This window comes from Tiliqua scincoides, chromosome 3, assembly GCF_035046505.1.
Source record: "Tiliqua scincoides isolate rTilSci1 chromosome 3, rTilSci1.hap2, whole genome shotgun sequence".
NCBI lineage: Eukaryota > Metazoa > Chordata > Lepidosauria > Squamata > Scincidae > Tiliqua > Tiliqua scincoides.
Genome location: NC_089823.1, coordinates 53,215,390 through 53,231,634, shown reverse-complemented (window position 1 = coordinate 53,231,634; position 16,245 = coordinate 53,215,390). Strand labels below are relative to the sequence as shown.

Genomic DNA, 16,245 nt, shown 5'->3' with positions numbered 1-16,245 from the left:
GGAAATATGTTGGTTGAGTCCTTTCTACATCACAGTATCAAAGGTAAATAAATTTTCAAGCTTTATAATTATTTACCAGGTACAAACAGAGTCCACTGAATCAAAACACAATTTTAATGTTCACAGTGAATAAAAAATTATTTAAATGTTTCTTAAATATTGTGGCTCTCAAACATTTGAAGTTAATTACATTGTGGCTCTTGTGTTAAGCACGTTTGGACACCCTGACCTATGGAATGTTGAGAGTTCTTGAGCCAGAGTCAAGTTGGTTTGTTTATTTTTTTATTTAATGGGGAGAGAGGGAGTCAGCTAGTTCTAAGAGTATATATATTATGTATCCTAGTCAGGGAAAATAGGGTTGGGGAGTTGAAAGTAATGAAGTTTTTCTTGCACTATAAATATATTCCATTTTTCATGATGAAAGAAAGGAATAAGATAGTCCTTCCCAGTGGCCAGAACCAAGGTCACACAGCTATATAAATATACAACAGCTGAGAAAAGCCTTAAGAAAACTGAAAAGAGGTGTCAGTTCTCTTGTTCCCCCCACCCCACAACCCTTCAGGAAAGCACATAATACTGTTGTTCCCAGTTGGCTACAGCACTGCACAACAGTACTCCTCTGAGGGACCAGGAATATATGACAATGCTTACTGCAGGTTTCACATGTTCAACTTATAGTGCACAACTAATTTAATGGAATTGTATGAAAATGCATGGCATCTCTGCACACGTCCATACAATCATAACCTGAACTTATAGGAATATTTGTATTAGTCAAAAACCCATTTTTAGTGGTCAGATGCACATGTATGACTCAAATCACTGACAACTTGAAAGATTCATTCCCAGATGATCACATCTGACTCACCAACAATCTTCACTTGTAACAAGCCCAAAATAAGTAAGATTAAAGCAGTGGTTGCCAAACTGTGCATCGTGGCTCCCCCAGGAGCTGCAGAAACCAGACAAGGGAGCCACAGAAACCTTGTGGAAATCCTGCCACCCTTATAGAATGTACAGGATTGTAGCCCTAAAGGAGAGCCAGGGCAAATGGCTTAGTTGGTAGGTCAAGAGAGCCTCCAGTCAAAAAGGTTTGGCTCCCACTGGATTGAAGTGTTAAAATATGTAAGCCTTTGATAAATTGCTGTATGCCATACAAGGACAACCAGAATGATGTAGTGGAGAGAGTTAGGCTTAGACCTGAGAGATGTTGATTCAAAGCCCTGCTCAACCACAGCTTACTGGGTAACACTGGGATGAACCACCATTTTTCAGCTCAGTCTCTCTCATACTGTTGTTGAGAGAATAAAAGTGAAAGTGGGGGAAGAGACCTTGTACACTATACTAATATTCTTGAAAGAAAGGATAAAAAATGAAACCAACACATTGAGACTGGTTTTGTGGCAAATACAGTGTTCAAGTGTAGCCATTATACCCTTTTAGCACAATCCTATCTAATTCCCACACACACACACCACTGCCAAAGTAGCTGCACCAACAAGCTGCATTCTGCGAGGGAGACAGTCCTGGAGGTCTACTCCACATAACGGAACATTTGTTCCCTTGCCTGAAGGCAAGCCTTCAATGCTGTGATGGGACTGCTTGGACCTTCCCCAGCAATTTTGCTGGTGCAAGTCCAAGCAGACTTGGGAAAGTGGATTAAGGCTGGGAAGGGGAATAGGATATCTGCAGAGCTGCTGCCGCCACAATACTGCCCCCTTCCTGGTTTTCACACACATCCCGCCCCACCTTGTTCTTTGCCCTCTTCATTCTGCACAGCCCTCCATGCTGACTTACAGGTGCCAAGGCAATTCATGAGATTGTTGGCACATGGCTGCAGCTCTTTAGCGCTTGCATCAGCAGCCTGGCTGTGTGGAATGGCAGATCATGTTTTGCAACCACTGAAAAGCATGAATCCCAGTGGTTTATTCCTCATTACCCAGGTACAAGATTCAACTGACCTCATCTGGTAAACCTGGTCTAGCACAACCTTATCCACCCTACCATGGAGGATCATGCTCTGCATGGTAGAGCAAAGCCACTGGGTCACCATCTGTCTGATTTATGCCGCCAGGGCCCAAGGGCAGTTGCCTGGCTTATAGCAGATGATTCAGAATTTCGCCCAGAATGAGGCTTCCATGACCCCATAGCAGCTTGTCATTTTAGCCAGTTTTGCAGGCTGGCAGAATCTGGAGGACCACCTGGGCGAGGCCCATTAGATAGGGCTCAATAATATATGCCCATTGAGCACTAGACCATCTCTGCGGTCCACTCAAATGTCACCTGAAAGGCTTCTACATCATTCTGTGGGATTAGCTTTGTTAGGTGGTACTGAGGATTGCCCAGCCAGACCCCCCCCCCAGCCACTGCACTTCCAGCTGCCCCCAAAGGGCCTGCAAGTCCCTCTTTCAAACCTTGCACTGTCACCCCTCAGCCTAAGTACCCTCATCATAGGCTTGTGGGTGGCCTTTTATAGCATGTACAAGGTGAGGTGGTGCCTCTCCTTCCTGCCATGCCCCCGCTAAAAGTCCACCGAGGGTGGGTCCTTCCCCACAGTCTTGCCCATCAAGGGCTGGCAAAAAATTGGCCCTACTTCCTAGGTCCAATTGTGGGGCTGCAGCTCATAGAAGCATCAGCTTCGCATGCTAGTTTCCCTTCCTTCATTGCCTGGGTTCCCAGAGCTTCCAGCAGTGCCTGTGGTGCATCCACACTGTCTGAACTTGGATTGCCAACAGATATCTCTCATTGGCCACAACAGCCACAGAGTTTGCCGACGAAGCCTTAACAGCTCAGGATGCAGGCTCTACCAGTAACCAGAAGGCTACCATAGCTAATCTTCCAGGCCAGGGCCAAAGTCAGACGCCCTGTCTGATGCAAGTCTACTACTACTGGACTGACTGTATATATTAGATACACACACACTGTCAGACAAATCATCTTCAAAAGAGAGGCTCAGGAAAGATACATGACCAAGACTACTGATGTAGGCCACAATTACTAACAGTTAGTAAAACACTTCGTTAAACACAAAATGCCTTAATCTAGAATATCCTCTTCCAGTAAATTCTTAAGCATTCCTGTGGGCCAGTCACTCTCTGCTTTCATCTGACAGCTGGATTAACTGGCAAAACAAAACAAATAAAAACGTAAGAAGCATGCTTCACTCGGAGACTCACCCTCTCTCAAAAGTGCACGTTCACTGATTTCTTGCAAAGCCAATCTGCATTTAAGCCATTTCTGCCCAATGCTGCACATATGCAACAGGGATCAAATGTGTATACCTGTGGGCTTGGCAGAAATGGGATAAATACAATTTTAAGCTGAAGAAGGGGAAAATGTTTTGCAAACATATAAGTACAAGTATTACAAAACTAGGTTCTGAAGCTGACAAGATCAAAACGGAGATATATGTCTCAGGACAAGAAGCAGAGGAGGATAGAAGAGGTCAATCTTTCTACTCAAAAAAATAAAACGGCACTTAGGAAAGTTGGCAGGGGAGTGGACAGTGTAGTGAAGATGAGTTGGGGGTGGAAATGAGCACTTATGGAGAGGCTGTTAGAATTAGAACCAATACAATGCCACCACCCCTGAGAAGCATCCACAGGCACTCCTTTGACATGGCAAAGGGGAAAAGCAGAGTGAAGGGAGCACTCCAAGGGGGAGGGGGAATAAGAAGGAAAGTGGGCATCATGACAGCAGAGTACAATTCCCAGCAGCTCAGCTGACCCAGGAGTTCCCCAGCCCATAAGCAGACAGCGTAGTGAAGATGAGCTGAGGGTGGAAATGCTTATGGGGAGGCTACCAGGACCACCACCACCCTCCAGAGAAGCACCCACACCTTGGACAAGGCACCTTTGACAAGGCAAAGCAGAAAGGAGATAAGAAAGCAACCCAAAGGAGGGCAGGATTAGGGAGGAAAGTGGGCATCATGGTAGCATACACTTCCAGCATCTCAGGTGACCCCCCCCAACCCATGAGTAGTCAGTGTAGTGAAGATGAGTTGGGGGTGGAAATGAGCAACTATGGGGAGGTTGCTTGAACCAAAACCACAAAAAACCCCAAGGTTGCATTCACAGACACTTCTTTGACATGGCAAAGGCAGGAAGGAGAGAAGGGAGTACCCCAAGGGGGGGAATAGGAAGGAAAGAGGGCATCATGACAGAGTACAGTTCCGAGCAGCTCAGCTGACCCTCCCCCATGCAGCCCCCCCAACCAATGAATAGACAGTGTAGTGAAGATGAGTTGGAGGTGGAAATACTTGTGGGGGCTGTTACGACCCCCCCCCCCAGGGAAGTACCCACAGGCACTTCTTTGATATGGCAAAGGGGAAAATCAGAGAGAAGGAAGCACCCCAAGGGGGGCATAGGAAGGAAAGTGGGCATCATGGCAGCAGAGTACATTTCCAGCATCTCAGGTGACCCCCCCCCCAGTGGAGCCCTCAACCCCTGAGTAGTCAGTAGTGAAGATGAGTTGGGGGCGGAAAGCTTATGGGGGCTGCTAGGACCACCCCAGAGAGCACCCACGGGCACTTCCCTGCACGGCAAAGGGGAGGCAGCACCCCAAGGCGCGGCGCGGCGCGGCGCAGCGCAGCCCCCTCCCCCTGCCCAGGTCCGTGGGGCGGACACGGCCCCAGCGGCCCCGGAGGAAGCAGACCCGCCCGCCCGGCCCCTCGGCTCCCGCACCAGGCCCGGCGCGGCGGGACAGCCTCCCCCGGGCCTGGACGGAGCGCGCGCTCCCCGGCTGCCCGCGCGCCCACCTTCTGGGAGTTGCTCTGCTGCAGCACGTTCTGCTCCACGGTCATGGCCCTTCGCGGCGGCGCTTCCCTCCCCGCCGGCCCGAGGGCTGCAGGAGGCGAGCGAGCAGACGGGAGCGGCGGGCGCCGGGCCGGGCGAGGGAGCCGAGCGGGAGGAGGAGCCGCGCAGACCGTCGCCCTCGCAGGCAGCGCAGCCGTGACGCGCCGAGCGAGGAGCAGGGCGCGCTGAGGCCCTGGCGCACCGCCTCCCGCCCGGCCCTGGAATGCGGCTCCGGCCCCTCCCGTCCGCCGCCGCCGCCGCCGCTCCCCTCCTGACGTGGACGCGGAAAGCGAGCTCAGCCCGCGCCCGTCTACTCGGAAGTAAGGCCCGTTGCAGTCAGTGGGGCTCACTCGCGGGAAAGTGTGGCAGCCTCAGGCCCCGAGGCCTGTGCGTGTCTACTCAGAAGTAAGACCCATTGTAGTCAATGGGGCTTACTCCCAGGAAAGTGTGGCTAGGATTGTGGTCTCTGAAAGGAGGCTGGTAGGAGCTCATGGCTGCAGGTCTGCACACCCCTACTCCAAGGCAGGAAGCATGCAAAAGGAATTCTCCATTCACACCCATTTATATCTTGACACTACATCAGTGGTTCTCAGCCAGTGGTACGGGTAACACCAGTGGTATTTGAAGTGGTGACTGGTGGTACTCCTGGGACCCCTGGACCTGCCACCCAGCAGCAAGACCAGGAAGGCAACACAACAGTGTAGGACAGTGTTTCTCAACCAGTGGTACTTGAGGTGGTGTCTGGTGGTCCTTGTGATACACCTGTCACCCAGCAACAAGTCCAGGAACAAGACACAACAGACAGCAGTAGGACAGTGTTTCTCAACCAGTGGTACAAGTACCATCAGTGGTACTTGAGGTGGTGTCTGGTGATACTTGTGGAACCCCTGGACACCTGCAACCCAGCAGCGAGACCTGGAACATGACACAACAAATAGTGCTAGGAGGCAGGGCTTGGTAGGCAGAGCTCCAAAGCATGCTTTTCTGTGCTCAGAAAAGCACTCCTGTGTTTGTTGCATGGCATCTGGCCTCCCAACCCAGAAGTAACTGGCGATGATGTCATCACCGGTTCCTTCCAGGGGTACTTCGAATTGGTGGACCATGTGAAGTGGTACAGCAGAGGACAAACGTTGAGAAACACTGCACTAGATGCTTTCATATGTTTGTGTTGGGGTGTACTGTCAATTCTTTGGGGGGGGGGGAATCCAGCCTTTTCAAAAACTGGAATTTAGAGTCTCTGGGATGCTGCAGGATTTATGCTTGCTAAGTGTAAATCCACGGAACAGTAGGATTTGCTTCTAAGCAATCCTGAAGAGAACTTGGGTGTAAGCAGGGCCTCTCTAAGAAGAATATTATCAGGGGGCACAAAGTTGCTTTTGGGTCCCTTCCCAAAGGGAGAGGGTATGAAACAGGTGGGGGGGGGAGGGTGATGACAAGGGTGGACAGAATAGGGGTGGGAGGGGCAAAAGAGGGCAGGGGGAGGGTGGCAAGAGCCAGAGAAGGTCTACTGAGCTTCCCAATGCAGAACCCAGGTCTACATACCCATGCAGCATTGGCAGCTAGGTACAGTAATATGGAAAACCAAATGCACTCTGAAGTCTAAAATCTTTTAAATATAGAAAATAACTGCAGAAAATTAGCAGCATTGTATTTAGGCTCACAGTAGAATGGAAAGTGTCCTGTTTGCACCAAAACCTACTCCTGAAGCAGCTATAGCCCTGCAGTGGTGTGCCTGAGCTTCTGTACACTTCTTCATAGCAAGTGGATCTACACACCAAAGAACTACTGTAGCAGTCCAGTTTCCTCCCAGATTTGACACTGTGTTAAGGAGTGTCATGTATGCATTCCTTGGCCCAGCACATATGGCTTTCAGTAGCAGCCGCAGCTGCGCACCCAGCATCCCATGCAGGCAGTAAGTCCAGGTGAGAAGGGAAAATATAAGATCTCAGGAAATTTCTGGGCCCCCTGCTTTGGCTTCCTAGCCCCCCCCTTTTTTTTTAATCCTGGCAACTTGGCCCCTTTTTAAATTTATTTTTAATCACAAAATCAGACATAACTATGGGGGCCTGGCTGAAAGGAATGAGTTGGCAGCCTCCCTAAACAGCTCTTGGACTCCCACTTGTCACTGCAGGCACATTGACTGTTCCTTGGGATCTACATGGTTTCTTCACTTGTGGGACAGTTTCCTTTTGAGAGGCAAGAACAAATACAAAGAGAGTGCTAAGAACTTGAGGTTAGCATCGGCCACACCTTCTTTCTCTGGAGTGTGCTCCATACTTCTTTGTGAAAGGAGATGGGGCTACCAGTGTGTGCATGCAGTGGTGCCTTGTGGCACATGAGAGCATGATGGTTCAGAACATGAACTTTCCTTTTTCTGGGTGGGGCTGCAATGGGACTCTGCAGAGGTCCACTATTCAGCCCCCTGGGGCAAAAGTGCAGTCCTGGAAATGAGTGTTTGGCCAGCAGATGCAGTTGTCGAGGTCCATGGGATTTCCTGTGGAGGGCTGCTATTCCCTGCTCTTGGCTGTGGGGGTTGCAAAGCCATTGGTCCACACTGTTTTTGTGGCAGGGGCACATGTGTCAATAGGAGGAGTCTTATCTTGAGAGGGGCATGAGACAGGTCTTCTGTTTTGAAATAGCCCTGCTTTCTTTTGATCATCTCTACCTCTTCCCTGGTTCTTGTATTTTGCCTTGTTATCCAGCCTTTTAGTAAACTCTTTGTGGAGCATTTTATTGCCTGCTTGGTCTCAATTGGTACGACACTGCAGTGGCGTAGCTAGGTCATCTGTTACCCTGGGCTATGATATCAGATGTCCACCACCACCACCCCGAAATGCCTGGCCTGGAAGTAATTGTGGTGACATGATGACACTACTGTTTGTTTTGGTTTTTGTGCAAGATTTTAGGAGCCCCTTTACAGATCAGAGAGAGAGGTTTTCAGGTTGGCTTTTCTATGTGGTAGTGGGAGACATCTAACAGAATGGCACTCTAAAAAACCCAGGGAGAGGGATGAAACAGAAGGGCTTTTTTTAACTGCTAGTCCATCTTTTGGGGGGCTTTTTTGTTATCTGCCTGTGCTGCCCATGTCTCTATTTCACCATGTATATACTTTTCAAAAAACATTATGTTACCCCAAAATCAAAGAATTCACTTTAAAATACTCTATTGCAGTGGTTCTCACACATCTAGCACCGGGACCCACTTTTTAGAATGAGAATCTGTCAGGACCCGCCGTAAGTGATGTCATGACAGGAAGTGACATCATCAAGCAGGAAAATTTTTTAACAATCCTAGGCTGCAATCTTACCCAGGAGTAAGTCCCATTGACTATCATTGTTAAAAGAATATACATAGTAGCTTGTTAAAAGTAAAGGTCTATAACATTTCCCCAAATGCAGTCACATATCATGGTAGCATCAAGTCTAATATATTAAAAATAAAATATGGAAATGAATGGGGACCCACGTGAAATTGGCTCACGACCCACTTAGTGGGTCCCGACCCAGAGATTGAGGAACACCACTTTATTGGATGGAGCCCTCAATGTTTCTCTAGGCCAGTGGCGTCGCTAGGCAGGTGCGGGGTGTGTGAACCTCACTGGGTGACACACATGGGGGGGTGACGCACACTGGGGGGGTGACATGCTAAAATTGTGGTAGTTAGGAATAACCCCATCATATTATATACTGTTGGATGCGGAATTTCGAGCAGAATGCAATGCAAAAAACCCAAGTGAAATATCTCTATCAAAAGTTATGGCCAAAAAACTGGAGAACAAAAAATGCATGGATCCCTATGGAAAGTGAAAGTGAACCGTATAGTGCGTTTACTCGCGAGTAGGCGAACGTGCCTTAGTTCATAGGACAGGGCAGGCTGAGAGGAATCCAATGACACCAGAATGGTCCTGATCCAATGAATGCAGCCCAAAAAACACCTGAGAAGGAAGTCCCTCTCTCCAAGCAGCCGAATGTACTGAGCCCTATGGAAAGCGAAACAAAGCCTCGTGGTCGTGTTTACTCACAAGTAAGCAAACGTGCCTTGGCTGGTGTGGAAGATCAGGTGAAGGAGAGTGCAAGGCTATCAGAATGGTCCTGATCCTAGGCACCTGCAGCTAAACAAGTGCTCCAGAAGGCAGCCTCCCTCCCCCACTAAAAAGGATCAAAACAGAGGCTTCAGCTGATAAGGTGAACCTTTTTGAGACTTGCGAAGCCAGGTGGATCCTGACAGTGATCTGGTTTCAACAGAACTTCTTAAATTGAACTGGGCACTGGGTAGGGCTGAAAACCTTACTGATTTTGGAGGGGAGTGCTATTGCAGGCAGGCTACAGAGGAAATTCACTTGGTGGAACAGGGCTGGATTCTGCTTATTTAATTATTTGTTTTACTTTAATTATTTATACTTATTTATTTTAATTTGCCTGATGATGTCACTTCAACCATGTCATCACTTCTGGTGGGTCTTAGACAGATTGTCATTCTAAAAAGTGGGTCCCAGTGCTAAAAGTTTGAAAACCACTGCAATAAGGTGTTAGTAAGTTGACACCCGGGAGGGGGCGGCACCACTAGTGACCAAAATCACTAAAATCACAGTTTGGAGGAATAATACCAGCATGTTATAAATCAATGTGTATTTTCATGCAGAATGTGTTCTATCTTTGTTCAATCAAAAGGTACAGCCCAAAAACCAGTGTGGGCAGAGTGATGGTACATCACCACGCCCACCACCTGGGGTGTTGCCCCGCCCACTGCATGGGGGTGACATGCTGGCATCCCGCACCAGGTGACGCAAACCCTAGTGCTCTAGGCAACACTGCTCTAGGCAACATAGCCTTTTGACTGAGTTGCTAAGAATGAGCCTTTACACCAGTAAGGAAACTACAGTATATGAAACAAACCCTAAACAGTCCTTAAACTGAAAACTGTTGCACTGTAACTTGGTTGTATGAATCAGTTGTAAACAATTTGCATCCTGAACAAATCACATGACCTGCTGGAAAAAAAATGCACAGGGCTATTTAACATGATCATGCAAAAATGAGCAGCTGGTAGGGTAACAGTATGCTATTTCTTTGTCTTGACAATGAGGCACTTCACATGGGTTTTATGCAATTTCCGACATGGAAGTCCTTTATGGTGCAATTCTCTGTATGTTTACTTAGAAGTACAGTATGTCACAGTGTGTATCATGGGGCTTACTCCCAGGAAGTACACACATAACTACACCCTTAATTGTGTAAAAACATATCCTGCCTACTAGCTCTACAAGGGCATGAAGTGCTCTTTAGTCCAACTAAAAACTGAATTTCATCTTTGTATAAAGCTGTCCTAAGCCAGGGCACCACATCACTTTCTTAATCACTTGTTTCATGCTCTGCCAAGTTTACAAGTAGGTAATATATTGGATAACCATGTTCTCAAAAATGCCAAGTCAGGTACTTTCTTCATTAAATCAAGGAAAATAACTATTTTATTAGACAACGACTTTATTCCTGAAGTTCTAAGCATGCATTTGGACTTAAGTCTCATTAAACTTAGCATGACTGGTTTCCAAGTAAAGGTGCTTAGAGCAGGATGTAAATGTTTCAACTTGAGCGCAAGGCAAACAAGGTCACCATTCACATGAAGCAGCCCAGTGACAAAATTTTACATGAGGCTGAAGCTAAATGGAATACAGCCCATATGGTTTCCTTAGATATTCTGCTTAGTACTGTACAAAAGAGTGCTCTTTTATAGGGAAAATAATTCCCTGCTACTTGCTGCCTTGGTTGTTGTATCTGTTCCTTTTCTGTGAAAGCTAGGAGAACAGTAGTGAGTAGGTGTGTGAGAAAGAAAAGGGATTTGTTTCCATATTGTAATTGACAATAAACCAGCCTTCACAGGGATAGCAAATTAGAGATCGGTTCTCTGAACAGGTTGCCTCTACCACCTGTTTGAGGAGAAAAAGCTGTGTTAATTTAAATTAGAATACACATTCAGTCTAATTAAAAAAAGAAAAAGATAGTTCATCTCTTGGCATGAGGAGCCCTCTTCCATCAGTTGTTTTGGTGGTGCCAGGGAACATTCCTTGGATAAACTAGTCACTGGTTAGGGCATAATTACACATGCACACGTGATTTTTGACTCAGGTTATTTTAAAAACAACAACACCAATTCCAGGGTGGTGCATAAAATGGCCAAAAATTCTAGCAACAGGCTTGGAGGGTCATGAAAATTAGTCCCTGCTGACACCTGTAGCCTGATTTTGCTCCGCTGCATGCACCATTGCTGTGTGTGTGTGTGTTTAAAGCTACTAGCTGTCAATAGGAGCTGTTAAAAACTATAAATAGTGTGCAGGGGAGGCATGTGTTCAAACTAGAAACCAAAGCAGGTCTAAGTATTCAAGTTCTTCAGTCCCGCCACTGTGGTTTAGCATATGACCCTGGATATATTTGTTTTTTAAAAACATAATAATAAACAGGGTCAAAAGCATCAATATGTAACTCTGCCTACTCAGCTACTATGGTTGAGTATGCATATGTAATTCTATCTTTACGGTGCAATCCCATGCTGAAGGTGTGCCAATGTCATTGGAGATAGGTCTTGAACTTACACTGGTCAGACCACAAAGCTGCTCTCTGGCCACTCAGCCACAGCAGGAGACAAGCAAACAACACTTCATGGTACATTTAGCATCCTGCAGCACCATGAACAGGCATACATGCCAGGGAAACTATAAGCATTTGGACCAGTCTGAGGGAGCATGGGACAATCTTCAGGATTGCATGTGACACAGGGTCCCTATTGCAGCAGCCATCTACTTAGCCATGTGCATATACATTTCTCCTCCATGCCATTTGCATCATTTCTGGCATCTGCCACACAGTAGCCCTGGCTTATCTGTTATTATGTTGCCCTTCCTCTGTCCCACAATTGCCTGCCTTAAGCATCATGACAATAGAGAACATGACTCCCAAGGGATTTCTCCCCCAGAACCCTAGGAGTCAGATCCTGAGAATTCTGAGAAGACTTGTATTAACAGAGTATCTTGCCACAGATGCTGAGGAGGGCAAGGTGCTGTTACTGCAAAGTATTTCCTTGTGTGCAAACTGCCCTGTCTCCATAGTTCCCATCACCACATATATGGGTGCTCTTGAATGTGCACAACAGAAGACCAGCGATGTGTATCTCCATGTTGGTGCCCTGTCTGAATTCTGAATTCTGGTTTCCCTGGCAGGGGCTTTAGTACTGGAGTTGGTATGTTGTCATTGGCTGCAAAGGGTAATCTGTATCTAATTCTCCATTATAGGAGAGTGTGCAAGGTGTGGCGATTTTCTCATTTTTTTCTTTCCCCATGGTTTCCTCTGGCTTTTTAAATTCCTACACTGGCTCTCCTGTTTTACTAAAGCAGGGGACATGTCTGTCATCTGGAGTGGTTTAAAGATATGGCATACTTCAACTTGCCCTTGTCCTATCTATGTCCTTAGCACATCTCCAACCTGTTTGGGGCTTTACACTAGTGGTAGGTGCATCCATATCGAAGGTACATTGGCAAAGCACCTATAGGACATGCATTAGCAGAACTACAGCTATGATGGTGGAGCTGTCATTGCACCAGCTTCCAAGGGCATATGCCATATCCTATGGCTGCAATCCTATACACACACACTTCCCATTGGTCCCATTGAAATGAATAAAATTTACTTCTTAGTGGACATGCCCAGGATTGTGCTGTACAAACTAGTAGATCAGAAATAATGGAATTACACTACTAGATGTTTAGATTCTTATCCCATAGATACATGTTTATTGCAAGCAAGACTAATGGAGTTCAGTTAAACTTGCACACAATTAAGTGGACTACATAAAAGGTACAGTGACTGAATATGCAGGATTGGTCACAGGGATACAATGTTGAACTTACAGGATTTCTTGGTAAATGCCAGCTTAGTCAGTGCTTCAATGGCCAGCCTATCAAGAAATAACTAACTTGGCTTCAGTTCCTCATCTGTCAAACAATAACAAAGATCTACTTCAGAGTGAAAGGGTGAGTGACCTAAATGTTGCAACCCATTCGGAGCAGGGAGAAAGGGCTATATAAAAATGTTTGGCCTTAAACTTTCAGGTAGAGTCACGCAGAAAGAACAGAGAGAGCTGGCATAGCATACTGGCTGGAACAGCGCATGCTATAAGCTAGGAAGGCAGTGCTTCAAATCTAATGTCAAGTAAGAACGCGCCTTTGGCAATCATTCAAGGACAAACAAGACATGAAGTGGCTGAAGTATGGGGGCCTCAAGAGCAAAGCCCTTTGCTGGGTCCTCCCCCTCACTACAGTTTCACATCCACATACTTCTCCCTCCCAGGTCCTGCCAGATAGGTCAAAACGGGGCAGGTGGAAGATGCTCCTGCTTAAGTGCTGCCAGTGCAAAGAGGCAGGAGTGGCCCATCAACCTGTTTTGACTTTCCTAGGCAGCTCTTTATATATTCCTATCTCAGCATTACTGGGGCACAGAGACAAGAGGGCCAGAGGGACTGTTCCCCTTGACTTTCCCAGAATGTCAGGAAGGTAATGGGTAGCACTCACATGGGGTGTTCCTGCCTCTGCATCCTGGGCAGGACCACTCAGACAGCTGTCATCAGAACAGAGAATGACAGAGAGACTTCCTTTCATCTCCCAGCCTCTAGCAAATGAGCATCCACAGAGGCCTTGAGTTATTTCAGAAGCCCTGAGAAAGTCCATTGTGAATGCAGAAGGTGGAAGAATCAGTTGAATAAGTCATATCATGGCTAACTACTTGCTGCTGCTATATGGGGGATAGGTCTTCTTCAGGTGTTGGTCAGAAGAACCATAGACACTTGACCAGTACCTGACCTGATCAATTTGTGGAGTTTTATATTCACCGAGTTTGATTACAAAGCAGAGATGGGCACTCAGCTCGGGATGACCCAACTCAAGTTGCACTACCCCCGAGCACTCGAGTCACAGCTGCCACTGCCACTTGTCAGGGCAGGAGGTCTGGTCTAGAGGGTAGAGCCTCCGTCTGCCTGAAGATAAGTCTGCCACAAGGTCGCCAGTTCGAGGCCACCGGCACCGTGCAACCTTGGAGCAGCTAACAAGCTGAAGCCAAGCAATTCCATCTGCTCTGAGCGTGGGAGGATGGAGGCCAGAATGTGAAGCCAGATCGGAATGAAACACCTTGAATGTAGTGGTTCTTGAAAGAAAGAAGCTTCTTTGAAATTGTAAAAATCCCTATTTAATAAGGGATTTAATAAAGCCTGCCTATGTAAACCACCTTGAATAAAGTCTTGAATAAAGACCAAGAAAGGCGATATATAAATACCTGTTGTTGTTGTTGTTGTTGTTGTCTTGCAACTTGTGGGCAGTGACTCAAAAAGTGACTATGGACTTGAAATGATTTCAAGTCTGTATCTTTTCAGTTTGTGTGTGTTTGTGTTCCTGCTTCCTTTTTTTGCCCCCTCCTTGTCATGCCACAAGACCTTGTGGGTAATCTGTAAGCAGGCATTCTAAAGGACTGCAACAGACCTGGTGGGAGAGTATGTTGATTCCAGGATGTGGGGGCTGGGGGCTTGAGGGGAGGAAACTCATGACTTGAAATGACTCAGACTCGTGACACAAAACACTTGAAATTTTTCTCAAGTTGCAATGGCCAGGTGCGATGACTTGCAAGTCGAGTCATGAGGCCAGTGACTCACATCTCAAGTTTAGTGACTTGAGCATATCCCTGTTACAAATTGGGAAAACCACCTACCGTTTATTCAGGAAGGTACAGATGAGAGAAAAGAGCCAGATTATTATTTTTTATCTGTCTGTGCCCTAATGCCTTGTTACTTTTTCCACCAACCCAAAACAGGAAGTGAGGCCACGGTGAAAAGAGCCTGAAGCAACAGTGTGTGTCAGCTTGTAGTGTCGGAGGGGGCATGGTTCAGCTCCCCTACCCATGTGAATCTGTGTAAACAGTTCAAATTTCTCCCCACACCTCATGTTATATATGAATGGGCTATATATGTGAATCAGCCAACTAGACTATCTCCATGTACCCCTTTCAGTTGTTCCCACTAGATTAAACACATGAAGAGTGATAGCAGCCACTGTTCTCACTGTGACATTTTATAGCCAGTATTGTAGCTGCCCCATATGATTGGAAAATATACAACTGTCAGTGTATAGGCACTCCTTCCAGAGCTGGCTATGTGTAGAAGGTGGGGCTAGAGGGGCACGGTGATGTTGGTGGATGGGCCAGTGGAAATAGTTCAACTCCTCCAAAATAAAAAAAAGCCTGACCTGAGATATTGGTCAGTAAACTGTTTTCCTGAGCCATCATAAACACCCTTCAGTTCCCAGATGAGATGAGCATATTTTCTGTATTGTTGTTTCAAGAGTGTCTGGTATCACTGCCCATTGTCCCCCCAAATTAATTCCATTCAGTACACACAACTCATCCCATATCAAGAAATAGGGTGTTGTCCCTTTAGGAACTTGACCTTTTGTTTGCTTTGCAATATCATGTTTCAACTGCTGGAATGTGTTGTTCTGCTCTGTTCATGATCAGAGTCATCACTTGAGCAGCCTTGCTCCTAAAGATCATCGGCAGCTACAAACTCTAGCCTGTGTTTATTTCTTATTTGTCTTTGGGTTGCCAATCTTGAATTTGCATCCCCCCACTGGCTTCATGGTAGTGTGATTACACATACTTGTTTCTCACCATACATACATACATACATACATACATACATACTTGTTTCTCAACCCATACATGTTTCTCACCAGACGCTCCCGCCTTCCCAGCATCAAGATCACGCGCAGCTATCAGGGTGCTGCTTGCGACACCGACCATTCCCTGGTGTGCAGCAGAGTGAAACTGCAAACAAAGCGACTGTACCACACGAAAAAGGAAGGAAGACCTCGCATTGATACCAGCAAGACCCGGGATCAGAGAAAAGTGGAGGAATTTGCACGAGCGCTTGAGAAATCTCTTCCAGGCCCGGTCGATGCAAACGCATCCAACAGATGGGAACATTTCAAGAATGCCGTTTACAACAACGCCTTGTCCATATTTGGCAAGAAGACCAACAAGACGGCAGACTGGTTTGAAGCCCACTCTGAGGAGCTGACACCAGTCATTGTGGAAAAGAGGAGAGCTCAAGCAGCATACAAGGCCTGTCCCAATGAGCGCAACCTGCAGGTCCTCCGAGCTGCTCGCAGCAAAGTCCAGCAGACTGCCAGGAGATGTGCTAACGACTACTGGCTCCAGCTCTGTTCCCAGATACAGATAGCAGCTGACACGGGCAACATCAAGGGGATGTATGATGGTATCAAGCAGGCCCTAGGTCCAACACAGAAGAAAATTGCCCCTCTGAAGTCTGCCACAGGTGAGGTCATCCAGGATCGGACGCAGCAGATGGAACGCTGGGTGCAGCACCACTCTGAGCTATATTCCAGAGAAAATGTAGTCAC

At 46.9% G+C, this 16,245-nt stretch overlaps 1 protein-coding gene across 4 annotated transcripts in view; it reads right to left on the bottom strand.

The window, feature by feature from the left end:
* The window catches only part of USP25 (ubiquitin specific peptidase 25), an 86,887-nt gene extending 81,936 nt beyond the window's left edge, over nt 1-4,951 (bottom strand). For all 4 annotated transcript variants that reach the window (XM_066621792.1, XM_066621794.1, XM_066621793.1 and 1 more), the window contains exon 1: nt 4,757-4,951. In XM_066621792.1, coding sequence (XP_066477889.1) covers nt 4,757-4,801 — 45 coding nt within the window. In that variant the 5' untranslated portion in view covers nt 4,802-4,951. The remainder of the gene's footprint in view (nt 1-4,756) is intronic.
* Between the last annotated feature and the right edge of the window lie 11,294 nt (nt 4,952-16,245).